Source organism: Mya arenaria, chromosome 8 (genome assembly GCF_026914265.1).
Source record: "Mya arenaria isolate MELC-2E11 chromosome 8, ASM2691426v1".
Lineage (NCBI taxonomy): Eukaryota > Metazoa > Mollusca > Bivalvia > Myida > Myidae > Mya > Mya arenaria.
In genome coordinates this window covers 36,837,118-36,851,904 of record NC_069129.1, presented here as the reverse complement: position 1 = coordinate 36,851,904, position 14,787 = coordinate 36,837,118, and the positions used below count along the sequence as shown (strand labels likewise).

Below are 14,787 nucleotides of genomic sequence, written 5' to 3'. Positions count from 1 at the left end.
ATGTAGCTGCCATCTTGAATCTTGGAAATGGGCATTTACTACTCTTATCACTTATCACTCATAACTTCTTGTTAAAACACTTTTTTAAACCAACTATAAAAGGAGACTGCCCCCTACCTGCCCTAGACCCAAAGGACCATGATATTTGTATCTGTCGTTCTGCATCTTCACTATGTGCATCTTCTAACTTCGTCATTGCTCATTATTTATGGCAGATATTCTGTTAAAACTTTCTATAAATGAGATGCTCCCACTCTGCCTGTGACCAAGAGGAACATGTACCCATCTTCCTGCATCTTACGCAAGTATGTCTATAAATATGACACGTCCTCTACTTGCCGGTAAACCAGACGAACATGTAGCTGCCGCCTTAGCCAAAACTTCTGAGTAGGAGACACCCCTACCTGCCCAAGACCAAGAGAAACATCGAGAAATCATCCTACATCTTGCAGACTGGCATTTCTCTCGTCGCTCATTATTTACTGTTAATATTATGTTAAAACCATATTCAAACAGGAGAGGCTCCCTACCTTCCAGTGACCCAGAGGAACATGTAGCCATCATCCTGCATCTTTGGCACGGGCATTTTCCTCATCTCGTCATCACTCATCGTGCCATATGGTAGCTCCATGTGGATGTCCCACGGAGGGTCGGCCATTATCACAGCACACTTCCCAAGCACTTTCATGTCCAGTATTCGGATATCACACTGTACCCACTAAATATATAGAATAAGGGCTGTTCAGGTTAAAATGAAGAATTTAATGAAAACCTGAGTTTCTTTTTCCATTACACAATCACAACTGTTGGCAAAAAGATTTAAGCGTTCTGAGATTTTGAAACATGAACATGACATAGTGGTTGTGTTAACTTTGCACCAATCCACAACTGCCTGTGGAATAATAATAATAATATATTTCTTTCTTCAGTATATGAAGCGTTAGACAACATATCACACACAATACTACAACAACACTTTTATGTACAGATCCATAAAACAATTAAAGGAGTCATATACTTTACATCACATAAAGCCTAGATAGAGAAAATGAGAACATAGACTACTTAAGATGTAAATGAAAAAGTGTATACCGTATTATACTATGTATAGGACGCTAGCATAGATAAGACGCAGGCAAAAAAATTGGTGAAAAAACGGGTAAAAACCCTTAATATATAAGATAGGACGCAGCAAAAAAATGTCAAAATCGGAGCCGATAAACTTAGGGTGGTAAGGTATTTATAACATATATAAAGGTAAAAACAATAAAAAATGTATATAAGGCATATTTCGATAACTGTCTTGTGTATATGGATAATTATCGTCGTATATCGGTAATTTAGCGTTTTTCGGTTAAGGCCAGTATCCGCCATATTTGTTTTGACAATTTATTTTTTGGGATCGTGAAAATGGCAAAGGTCATTATAAATCATGCGATATTAAATTTTATAGCAAACAAATATGTACTTCGTTGTTTATTTCAAGTAAATTTATACATTAGATACGCAAGAAAAGTAACAGTAGCACAGGTAATAGTAGTTTTATTCCATCAACCTGAGGACGCTTTTCTTCAAATCGCCTTTGTCGTCTTCTGACGGTGTAAAGAACAATGATATAAGTCTAATAGTATGCGTAAATGTTCTCAAAATGTCAACACCCTCAGATAAGTATTAAAACACGTGGTAAAGTGCGAACAAACAACCATACGGTATCATACCATTGCAATAGTTCGTTCTAATGATGTTTTTCTGATGACAGACAAACAGTGTTTTTCACACCTTCGCACATTTGAAAAGGTTTGATAGTGACAATATTTAATGCTACTTTGCGGTATACACATTCCTTTGTTATTATTATTATTTTAAAACAGTAATATACAACAAAATGTTTTTTAAAATATCGAAACGTTAAAATCGTGAACAATGTTTAATTGATATTTACCTCATATCCCGATTTTCCGTTGCCATTATAACTCGATCCAGTAAAAGCGCTGACTCACATCAAGTTTGTGTGAGTAGCGTCCCTTTTGTAAAAAAGTAAACACTCTATGTTTGTTTTCAATTTATTTCTCAATAAATCATTTTAAAGTAAACATTCAATATATTTCTGCGTTTGTAAACTTGCGTGATTTAACCTACGTCAGTTGTTCTCTTCGGTGGAGACTGAGTATCGGTACTTACCATTACTGCGTTTGTCTCCGGTTCGGCATTTTCGGCCTGAAATGGTCTTTTTCGGCCTGAAATGGTCTTGTGAAAAACGGATAAAAACCTAATAGCATAGAAAGGACGCAGGCATTTTTTTAGATGATAATCTGGGGTAAAAAAGTGCGTCCTATGAATAATATAATACGGTAATATGAGATACCACCGATAAGAGCAAAACATAGGCAAAAAAAAAAAGAAAAATCTAGATCTAGTAAATTATGAACAATTTGTAAAACATCTAATAAGTTTGGAATTACTAGTTAAACATCATATCTATATATATATATATATATATATATATATATATATATATATATATCTATATATCTATATATATATATATATATATATATATATATACAGTTGAACACCGCTATTCAGAACACCGTTTATCCGAAATAATCGCTATTTGGAAATTATTTTTCCGTCCCGATAATACTCCTTCTTTGTTCAACTAAATTTCTAATCTTTAATCCAAAATCACTAGTCTGAAATAATCGCTTTTCCGAAGTAAAAATTACCGTCCCGATTTGGTATTGCACACCAATTTATCAATTCTTATTTCAAATGCGAGCATGTCATAGATGTTCACACCTTACTCATACATGTGATAACGTCCCGGACGTCCGGGATTGTCCCGGAAATCGTATCTCTGTCACGGAGTCACGGAGGGTGCATGTTTGTCCCGGAAAGTCATAAAAAAAAAAAAAAAAAAAAAAATCCCTTAATCGATTATCTTAATTTTACCAATGTAAGTCAGCTATTTTGCCTGTCCGGGACACTGGTCGTAAAACACAGGACATGTTGACACTAATCCGTTAATTGGTACGTGTGTCGTCGAGGTCATCGTCAATCACCCGATAATTGATCTATTGGCCTATTGTTGTGCTTAACGAGTCGGGGAGAGTTCTTGTATACAAATTCATTGTTTTCATATGGATTTGTTTGGTCTTATGAATGATAGCTTTTAATTGATGAATTGATATTTTTCACACATTTTACCGACAAACGAGCATGAAGGTAATTTCAAAGAGAGTGACAAAATGAGTAAAAAAACAAAATTAAAACACGGAAAACATCCCATATTCCATTCAAATTTCAATGTCAATAATTGTTATACTTTAAACAACTTACGCGTCCATAAGGAATTTTAGTGTTTTGAACTTTTTTTTTAACTATCGTTGTGTATTTTTACGCCGAAATAAAACTGACGATATGGGGTTTACAGGTGCTTTAATCACGTGACCATATTACGTCACGTGATCGCTTTATACAGCCGATTGTTGACACGTCTCTATCAAAATTATATGCATCTCCAAACGGAAAAAGCTCATCGACTGGAAAATCTTCTTGATCGTCTGGAAAGTATTGTGTGTCATAAATTGCAAACGTTTTAAATGTGATGAAAAAAATAATATTTTGTTACGCTTGTTCTCAAAAGCGCGGGAAAACAGGTGCCCGTATAGTTGTTTATTTCCTGTTTTGATGAAACCGAAAGTAGACTGCATATCCTCCTGGTTAGCACTTCATTTAAAGCCTGGGAAAATATCTGGTGGTTTTATGTTTTCAAGAAAATGCAGAAAAAAACCAAACCATGTCAAGTAAAAAATACGTCTTGGCAGTCAAAATAGGTACATTTTCTGGATGTTAAAAATGACTAAAATAGCCCCAGATATGCTCTAGAATGCACCACAGACGTTCCCCATTAAAAAAAATTCCGGGGGGGGGGGGGGGGGGGGGGGGATGCCCCCAGACCCCCCTAGTGTGCGTTGACATTACGACAATTGTCCCGGAATCGACCCAAAAAATTATCACATGTATGCCTTACTTCAAATGCACTCCGGCATCGGCTTGAGGTGAAAATGGATCACTATACATTGAGCAGGCTTATGTTAAAAACATTAATGTCAGAAAATGAGCTATTCAATTGGGTGATGCAGTGTGTATATAATTGCTGGTTAACACAACCTGAATATCATTCGAAAATGTCTATCTCAGACTAGATTGCCGCATTGCTTACTAGACCCGCTACCGAACATTCCGTGCTATGTTTCGAATGCATGTGCATGTGGTGTCATTTTGTTTGCATATTTGCCCAATTGTAATTTCCTGTGCTCAGCTGTTGTTTCCATACATTAAACATTTAAAGCACATAATGCAAAGTCAGTTGATTTACTGCTTGGAAATGACTGCATATTTTCATAAAAAATCTTTGGGAGCGTTCAAGTCGAATGATATCCGTAGCTGTAAGGCCAGCATTTTTATATGAATTGATTTACAAACCCACCGACTGTATTTTTCCGAAGAGTAGACAAAATATAAAATGTCAAATTCGATATCATTTTTTAATTTTTTTTCCCACCAGTTCTGATAAATTTTTGTGTCCGAAAAACAAACTGTCTGGTAAATAGTCAATAAAGTATTCCACACGACTCAGGGATTTCTTAAGCACCGGGCACCTGTCTAGGTCATACATGTATCAGACTATCTCATGTTTGAAAATCATAGTCGAATGCGTTTTAGACATCTTTTTCTATAAATTAAGAAAGTTCCTATAATTCGTAATTGTTGAATTTGTGTAAAATGTTTCGTTCAATTTGAAATTAATGCTTCGTTACACCACAAAGTTTTGTATTACCCCTTTTTCCCCACAGTCATTGTTGTAAAGATATATATTCTTGGTTGTGTGAACTGACATCTGTTTACAGTATTTCAATAGAATAATAGTTTCGTGTTAACTTAAAGACTCAGATTTACAAAAAAGCTACGTATTTGCGTGAATACGCAATTAAAATCATAGAAAATGCGATTAATGGCAATTGATTTCGTCTAATTCGGTGAACTTGATTCTGTCAATTTAATTAATTCGGCTGAAATAAATTATGGTTTCCGTAAACGCCTTCCGTTGATAAATGAGTAAATCTGATTTTATACTATTATTTAAGGAATGAATTGCGGGGTTGATGTCATTATCGGGTATGAACGCAATTGGGTTGGTCAATGTGTGTGGAGTCCGAAGGACTCCATGCGAACTTTGACCAACCCAATTGCGTTCATATCCCCGATAATGACATCAACCCCGTAATTCATTCCTTATATTTACACCAATAGTGCATTATTTCATTCAAGAATTGTTAAAAAAATTCTTCATTTCATTTAAGAAAACCTTTAAGTAATCCGTTCTTACCCATTCTGTAAATAGAAGGACCAGACTATAACCGGAAACGTTTTTTCAAATCACGTTGTCACAATAACGCGGGAAAAGTTCACCACTTGAAATCACTTTAAAACGTAAAATTGAAACACTTCTGGTACCATTATATTTAAAATATAATAAACTAACACTTTTAAAAATGTTGATCTATATTTTACAGGACCTGCAGACACAATACAACCAATAACAAGATCAATAGTTATCATGTATATTGTTATGCAATGAATTACTATCCGAACATATCCGAAGATGTTGCGTTCATCGATTGATGAACGCAATTGCCGAAAGGCAGTTCATTTAAGGAATGGAAGTTGAGGTGTAAATATCTAGAGTTGCAGGCGGAAACACACATGTTCATATGCAAGCTTTCCCACATATATGTCAAGAAAAAGAGGTTGAAAAAAGGTATTAATTACCAACCTATTCAAACATATTTACACATTATTTAAACCCACCATCATCGTCGGAGATAGATGGTGACATATTGGATACATTAATCACAGAATCAGTGCTGTTGTGCGATGTTAAAGGCAACGCAGGGTCAATAATTGATTAAATTGATTATCACTTATGTTAAACAAGTTCTTCTTTATTTTGTAATGTGAACTTTACACTCTATACTCACTAATAACATTCAATATCACTCATTTAGTGTTTACCAGTTATTGTTTCCAATCACACTAATATAAATACTATTTCTTATTGCTGTTTAGTACTCAATTGAAAACGAACAATGGGATAATAGAAACATGAAACTGGCATTCAGGTATCGTAAGAGGCAACTAAATGGGCTTCAACAATTGGAATCATTGCAACTTAATGGTTTGATCCCACACATCATGTTTTTAGGTGTTGTATTGATATGCCTTAGATAAGCCAAAACCATTCTTTTGTAAAAAATTTTTTTTATTATATTACCGTTAATGACTGGGTATTAGACGCACTTTTTTCCCTCAGATTTTGATGCAAAAAAATGCCTGCGTATAATACCCAGTAACAATTTTTTGAACTTTTTTTCTGAGGTCAATTTCAAGCCGAGAGTTTGTTTAGATTTATGTAGAAAGGGATGTTACTCGCGTCATATTGATCGAGTATACACGGGTTAAAACGGCAGTTGAAGATCGGGATACGGTATATCGTAAGACGTTTATAATTTCAACAAAAAATATTTTTCGATTAAAGTTACCGTAATTCACCTAAGAGTTCGGACACTCTAAATATTTGGACACCCATAATTGTTTCCCAAAATAATTTATTTTGCGTACCTAATTTTCGGACACCCAAAGGACATCAATCATAACTTTCATAGTTACCAAGTTTCACAGACGAAGATTATTGATTTTTATCTTTACAATGCCTGGCTAGATTACCTAACCATATACACCACTGTGACAATTTAATTAGTTACTACCCATCCTAAACGATGTATTGCCTGTTGAAAAGGAAGTGTGATATATTTATTTGAGGATTAAACAAACAACAAGGGCAATCAAGGGATTAAGAAAACATCGACATGGCAAGTTTGTAAAACGATCTGCCATTAAGCTTTCAAACTTGTACCACACTTATAGACTATATGAAGCAATAATCGTACAGTTATACATTAATCCTGCATAGCAATGTCTATGCTCTCCACGAGATCCTCGTGGGTATAACTGTAAGTTATGTGACGTCACACAGTGTGACTCTTTGATCTGAAGCCGATAGAATGTGTTTATTCAGTTCAGTGCATGGTGTTTTAATTAACTTCATGAAGGATTTACACTTATAGGCGTAATAAATAAGTTTATGACCATTGATTACTACGGATAAATAAGTGGTAAAAAGCAAACATGAAGAAAAAAGGCAGGTTAAACAAACATGTAAATAAAACGTAAAAATGATATTTTCTATGTATTCTGAGAGCGAAAAAAAAAATTAATTTATGGTGTCCGAACTCTTGTGAATTACGGTATTCAATGTTATTTTGAATAATAAATTTAATTAAACAATAATCAAACTTACATATAAAAAAGCAAAGTTGGGCACTGTCAAAATATTTTTTGCGTAACATAGCTTTTCATTCTCGACAGTATGGTTTTAAAGATAACCATCGCCATAACCATCACAAACATGGTGGCTGAAAATGCCGGACGATTTTGACATTTTTTCTATGCGTCTTTTAACCAAAAACATAGATTAAAAGTTTTTTTCTCGGATTTTTCACAGTTTTTTTCCCCTGCGTCTAATACCCCCTATCGTCTTATACCCAGTCATTTACGGTACCAGGTAATATTATTATAATTTTCGATTATATATTTTTTTTTTTTCATCAAATGGTCCATTTCAGAAAATTTTACTTTTATTTTTCTATCTTCCCCCCAACCCAAAATCTGAATTTTTTCCCCCTGTAAATTAATTAATAAAACAAGAGCTGTCACAGTATGTGACGAATGCCCCCGAATGTGACATTGACCAATGAACAAGGTCAGTACATGAAAAGATCTTGCATTTACGTGTCAAATACATATGGCAAGCTATTTTAAACTGCCTCTGAACATAAAAAAATACCACCTATACTTGACAACCTACACTCTTATGTCCTTATATTCAGCATTCCATTGTGAATAAACACTAAGTGTATCTCCCACCTTAGAGGTAGGGACATGTGTCTTGCACGCAACACGTTATCTTGGTATGTTTAACACATGTGGCAAGTTATTTTTAAATCTGTCCGTACAAGAGAAAGTAACAGCCCAGAAACGACATCCTATACTCTTATGTCCTTATATGCAGCATTCCATTGTGAATAATCACATAAGTGTGACCTTGACCTTAGAGGTAGGGACACGGGTCTTGCACACGACATGTTGTCTTGGTATGTCAAACACATGTGGCAAGTTATTTTAAAATATGTCCATACAAGGGAAAGTTACAGCCCAGACATGATACCTATACTCTATGTCCTTATATGCAGCATTACATTGTGAATAAACACTTAGTGTTACCTTGACCATAGAGGTAGGGACACGGGTCTTGCACGTGACACGTCATCTTTGTATGTCGAACACATGTGACAAGTTATTTTAAAATCTATTGATACAAGAGAAAGTTACAACCTGGAAACGACAACCTATACTCTATGTACTTATATGCAGCATTCCATTGTGAATAAACACTGTGACCTTGACCTTAGAGGTAGGGACACGGGTCTTGCACACGACACATTGTTTTGGTATGTATAACACATGTGGCAAGTTATTTTAAAATCTGTTCAAAAAGGATAGGGTGCTGCAGAAGAGCGACAGGGTGCTGCAGAAGAGCGACAGGGTGCTGCAGAAGAGCGACAGGGTGCTGCAGAAGAGCGACAGGGTGCTTAGGGAGAAAAGGGCACATTGTATCGGACTGCTAAAAATTATGAATTGACAGAAAAAAATGACAATTATGTTTACCTGAAGAAATGTTAGGTTTCAACATCATACAATATATAACGAGCCATTTTAAACTTTGTTAGGAACAAGTTCAATATGCCTCTCACTTCGTGTCCTTTTAGATTCATATATGTTTAATATTCTTTATATAAGATGTAAATGTCAAATTATACATGCATTTTTCTTCTAGATAAATCCTGTTGTTATTTGTTAAATGATTATGTCAGTAAAAAGCTATACATAGCTTATGTTTCAAATATTATATATATAATCCGACAATAAACAGATATTGACTTGACTTGGTTTTAAAAACTACAAGTCATGGTTCATCATACACTGAGTACTGGTTTTAAGGCCACTGAGTCATGGTTCACCATACACTGAGAACTGGTTTTAAAGCCACTGAGTCATGGTTCACCATACACTGAGAACTGGTTTTAATGCCACTGAGTCATGGTTCACCATACACTGAGAACTGGTTTTAATGCCACTGAGTCATGGTTCACCATACACTGAGAACTGGTTTTAAAGCCACTGAGTCATGGTTCACCATACACTGAGAACTGGTTTTAATGCCACTGAGTCATGGTTCACCATACACTGAGTACTGGTTTTAAAGTAACTAAGTCATGGTTCACCACACACTGAGTACTGGTTTTAAAGACAGCAAGTCATGGTTCACCATGGTTTTAAAGACAGCAAGTCATGGTTAACCACACACTGAGTACTGGTTTTAAAGACAGCAAGTCATGGTTAACCACACATCGAGTACTCGTTTTTAAGACTGCAAGGCATGGTTAACCACACATCGAGTACTGGTTTAAAAGACAACAAGTCATGGTTAACCACACACTGAGTACTGGTTATAAAGACAGCAAGTCATGGTTCACCAGACACTGAGTAGTGGTTTAAAAGACAGCAAGTCATTGGTTTTAAAGACAGCAAGTCATGGTTAACCACACACTGAGTACTGTTTTTAAAGACAGCAAGTCATGGTTAACCACACATCGAGTACTGGTTTTAAAGACAGCAACTCATGGTTAACCACACACTGAGTAGTGGTTTTAAAGACAGCAAGTCATGGTTCACCACACACTGAGAACTGGTTTTAAAGACAGGAAGTCATGGTTCACCACACACTGAGTACTGGTTTTAAAGACAGCAAGTCATGGTTCACCACACACTGAGTACTGGTTATAAAGACAGCAAGTCATGGTTCACCACACACTGAGTACTGGTTATAAAGACAGCAAGTCATGGTTCACCACACACTGAGTACTGGTTTTAAAGACAGCAAGTCATGGTTAACCACACATCGAGTACTGGTTTTAAAGACAGCAAGTCATAGTTAACCACACACTGAGTACTGGTTATAAAGACAGCAAGTCATGGTTCACCATACACTGAGTACTGGTTATAAAGACAGCAAGTCATGGTTAACCACACACTGAGTACTGGTTTTAAAGACAGCAAGTCATGGTTAACCACACACTGAGTACTGGTTTTAAAGACAGCAAGTCATGGTTAACCACACACGGAGTACTGGTTTTAAAGACAGCAAGTCATGGTTAACCACACACGGAGTACTGGTTTTAATTAAGACAGCAAGTCATGGTTCACCACACATCGAGTACTGGTTTTAAAGACAGCAAGTCATGGTTCACCAGACACTGAGTACTGGTTTTAAAGACAGCAAGTCATGGTTAACCACACACGGAGAACTGGTTTTAAAGACAGCAAGTCATGGTTCACCACACATCGAGTACTGGTTTTAAAGACAGCAAGTCATGGTTCACCAGACACTGAGTACTGGTTTTAAAGACAGCAAGTCATGGTTAACCACACACGGAGTACTGGTTTTAAAGACAGCAAGGCATGGTTAACCACACATCGAGTACTGGTTTTAAAGACAGCAAGTCATGGTTAACCACACACGGAGTACTGGTTTTAAAGACAGCAAGTCATGGTTCACCACACATCGAGTACTGGTCTTAAAGACAGCAAGTCATGGTTCACCAGACACTGAGTACTGGTTTTAAAGACAGCAAGTCATGGTTAACCACACACGGAGTACTGGTTATAAAGACAGCAAGTCATGGTTCACCATACACTGAGTACTGGTTATAAAGACAGCAAGTCATGGTTCACCATACACTGAGTACTGGTTTTAAAGACAGCAAGTCATGGTTAACCACACACGGAGTACTGGTTATAAAGACAGCAAGTCATGGTTAACCACACACGGAGTACTGGTTATAAAGACTGCAAGTCATGGTTAACCACACACGGAGTACTGGTTTTAAAGACAGCAAGGCATGGTTAACCACACATCGAGTACTGGTTTTAAAGACAGCAAGTCATGGTTAACCACACACGGAGTACTGGTTTTAAAGACAGCAAGTCATGGTTCACCACACATCGAGTACTGGTTTTAAAGACAGCAAGTCATGGTTCACCAGACACTGAGTACTGGTTTTAAAGACAGCAAGTCATGGTTAACCACACACGGAGTACTGGTTATAAAGACAGCAAGTCATGGTTCACCATACACTGAGTACTGGTTTTAAAGACAGCAAGTCATGGTTCACCACACACTGAGTACTGGTTATAAAGACAGCAAGTCATGGTTCACCACACACTGAGTACTGGTTTTAAAGACAGCAAGTCATGGTTCACCACACACTGAGTAGTGGTTTTAAAGACAGCAAGTCATGGTTCACCATACACTGAGTACTGGTTTTAAAGACAGCAAGTCATGGTTCACCACACACGGAGTACTGGTTTTAAAGACAGCAAGTCATGGTTCACCATACACTGAGTACTGGTTTTAAAGACAGCAAGTCATGGTTCACCACACACTGAGTACTGGTTTTAAAGACAGCAAGTCATGGTTCACCATACACTGAGTACTGGTTTTAAAGACAGCAAGTCATGGTTCACCACACACGGAGTACTGGTTATAAAGACAGCAAGTCATGGTTCACCACACACTGAGTACTGGTTTTAAAGACAGCAAGTCATGGTTCACCACACACTGAGTAGCGGTTTTAAAGACAGCAAGTCATGGTTAACCACACACTGAATACTTGTTTTAAAGACTGCAAGTCATGGTTCACCACACACTGAGTAGTGGTTTTAAAGACAGCAAGTCATGGTTAACCACACACTGAATACTTGTTTTAAAGACAGCAAGTCATGGTTCACAACACATCGAGTACTCGTTTTTAAGAGTTATGATTCACCATTCACCATACACCAAATTTTGGGTTGCATGACACTGAGTACATGGTCAGATTTTTTCCAAACTTTGTAAGCATTTTCCATCAGTCAAAATCCATATCAAGACTTGATTTCAAAAGATTTTCTATAATTGTGACGAAACTCTTCTGAAAATGGTTATTTCACAATTTTTTAGGAGCAAAATTTAATAGCGAGCTTAGCTTAATCCTGTTCTTTATTCGTCTTGAGAAATCAATCCCTGGTTTGCAAGACACTCAAGTAACAGATTTTAAGATACTAAGTATATACAGGCTTTCAAGTGACTGATAACCAATAAGAAGGGATTAAAGTAGGAAGATTTTTTGGAAAAAGTAGGGAAAATAGGGATATTAAGAGCAAAAAGCAGGGATAGTAGGGCTCTTTACCAACCTGTTTTAATGCGAAAAAATGACTACTTAACCAATTGTCCTTTTCAATAACTCATTCATCTGCCCCTGAATACACTTCAACCGTGAGATTTACTCCCCGGAAGAAGAAAAGTTAACTTTCAAATGCCATGCTTCAATTTCGGCTTAGTTGGGTTTAGCCATTTTTTGTATAATTCTGTGTTTCTAAAGGTTATATTGGGTTTTCAATAACCATGTAAGAAACGTGGGCTACAACCAAACAAGCAAAAAGTAAAGCAGGATATTTGAAATACGAGATAACTTTTCTCCTTTTAGGGGCAGATGAATTAGTTATCAGAAAGGGCAGTTAGAATTTCTTTATTGACAATGGGCATATTGGCCGATACCTGGCCCATTATTCACAAAAAGGCTCAAGAATTGACTCAACCGAGTTCACCAAGTTTCACAAAAAACATTTTTATACAAGAAATATTGGCTACACTCAAACAAGCCAAATTGTAGCAAGGCATTTCAACTTAAAACTTTTCTACTTTGGGGGACTAAATCTCCCAGATAAAATGCCTTTCAGGGGCAGGCATTCATGCTATATCCCCCGCCGGCGGAAAAATCCCACGGAATTCCAACCAATCCCATGGCCCCACACCGGGGGATCCATATCCACAGGATTTTTTTTTTATTTTAAAAAAAAAACAAAAAAAAACTAGCTCATGGGTTACAGTGTAATCCAGCCATGATATGTGAAATTCCATGAAGGACCATGATGACTAAGTCCAAAAATTGTTTAATTAGAGTGCGTTTCTGTATTTATTCTTATATCATAAATGCAGATATTGCGCTAAATTTCGCTGTGTAAAAATCCCCTGGTGTCATATCAAAATCCTCTAGAATTCAGACCTAAATCCCCTGGCAAGCCTCTGAAATATGGCATGTATGGGCAGGTAAATGAGTTATTGGAAAGGACAATTGTGATGTACATGTAGTTATCTTTGCTTAGAAACCAGTGCTTCAAGAGGGATTCAGCCACAGGATGTGGAGATGAACCTGGAAATGGGGTCTCAGACTTGTCAACATGCACCACTCATTCTCATCATAGAACCCCTCTTGCAGCACTGGAGACATACTGCATCAAACTAATCCTACAAAAATACTAGAAATGGCTTCTTATTAAAACCAAGATTTAGATTAATTCAATCAATGCATTTAGTTAAAACTTTTCTATTATTTCTTTAACTATTTTTACCAAAAAGTAGGGATAGTAGGGGTTTTTCAAGAAAAAGTAGGGAAAAGTAGGAGCCTCACAAAAAAGTAGGGAAAAGTAGGAGCCTCACAAAAAAGTAGGGAAAAGTAGGAGTCTCACAAAAAAGTAGGGAAAAGTAGGAGCCTCACAAAAAAGTAGGGAAAGTAGGGAAAAGTAGGAAAAGAAGGGCCCGCTTGAAAGCCTGTAAATATATGTACTACACTTGCATTTCAATACATTTTCATTTTTTTTAAATACAATCTTGTGGTATTTCTTAAATCTTAAGACAATAACAGGAAACAGTAAAATAAAAGATTGACCACTTTTATTTAGTCTTGATATCAAGAAAGGCAGTAATCAAAAGAAATTAAACAGGTCATTGGTAGGCCACTGAAATGGCAAATTTCAGTTTATAAAAATAAGTAAAAAAAACTTTGACAAGAAACAACAGGCAAAGTTAGTGTACATGTATGAATTATTAATTTATGAATGATCATTGTAACATGTACATTGATTTTTACACATAGATCCTCATTTTCATTTCAATTTCAATCTGTTCTAAAAATTGTTACACTATCGCTAATGTGAAACAGGTCTATTCCTACATTATATCCCCAAAACTAAATCATTGAGTCTGCTTGCTTGATAGAAACAAGTACCACTTTACATAAACAGAGGTCTGTAGAATGAACTCTTGCTTAGGATTGAACCCACAATGTTTAGGGTGAGAGGCAGCCTCCTATATCACTAAACCACTCACACCTTATTTCAAACAGGCGTTGAATGAACCCCTGATTAGGATCAAACTCAAGGCCACCTTGCCAAACCATATATCACTAAACTACCGCCAGTCACCAGCTTAAGGTTGAAAGTGGTCTAGTGCAAAATTGGTATAAGCGCCTCTAACCCAACAATTCAAGAGTTACAGACACACCAGGGATAGTTCTCTCAACCTCTTGAAAGAACATCAGTACTGGTTTCTACTATTTACTACCTGGAAACAGATTCCAGCATGAATCTTCAATCAGCTTTTGTGACTATAAAGTAGAACAAGAGGTGTCACAGAGACAGCATGCTTGACTACTATAAGTATTG

General features: G+C 36.5%; 1 protein-coding gene across 2 annotated transcripts in view; it reads right to left on the bottom strand.

The window, feature by feature from the left end:
• LOC128243281 (N6-adenosine-methyltransferase subunit METTL3-like) overlaps positions 1-14,787 on the bottom strand; it is an 86,504-nt gene that overhangs the window by 26,499 nt on the left and 45,218 nt on the right. For both annotated transcript variants that reach the window (XM_052960946.1, XM_052960947.1), the window contains one exon: positions 531-718. In XM_052960946.1, coding sequence (XP_052816906.1) covers positions 531-718 — 188 coding nt within the window. The remainder of the gene's footprint in view (positions 1-530; positions 719-14,787) is intronic.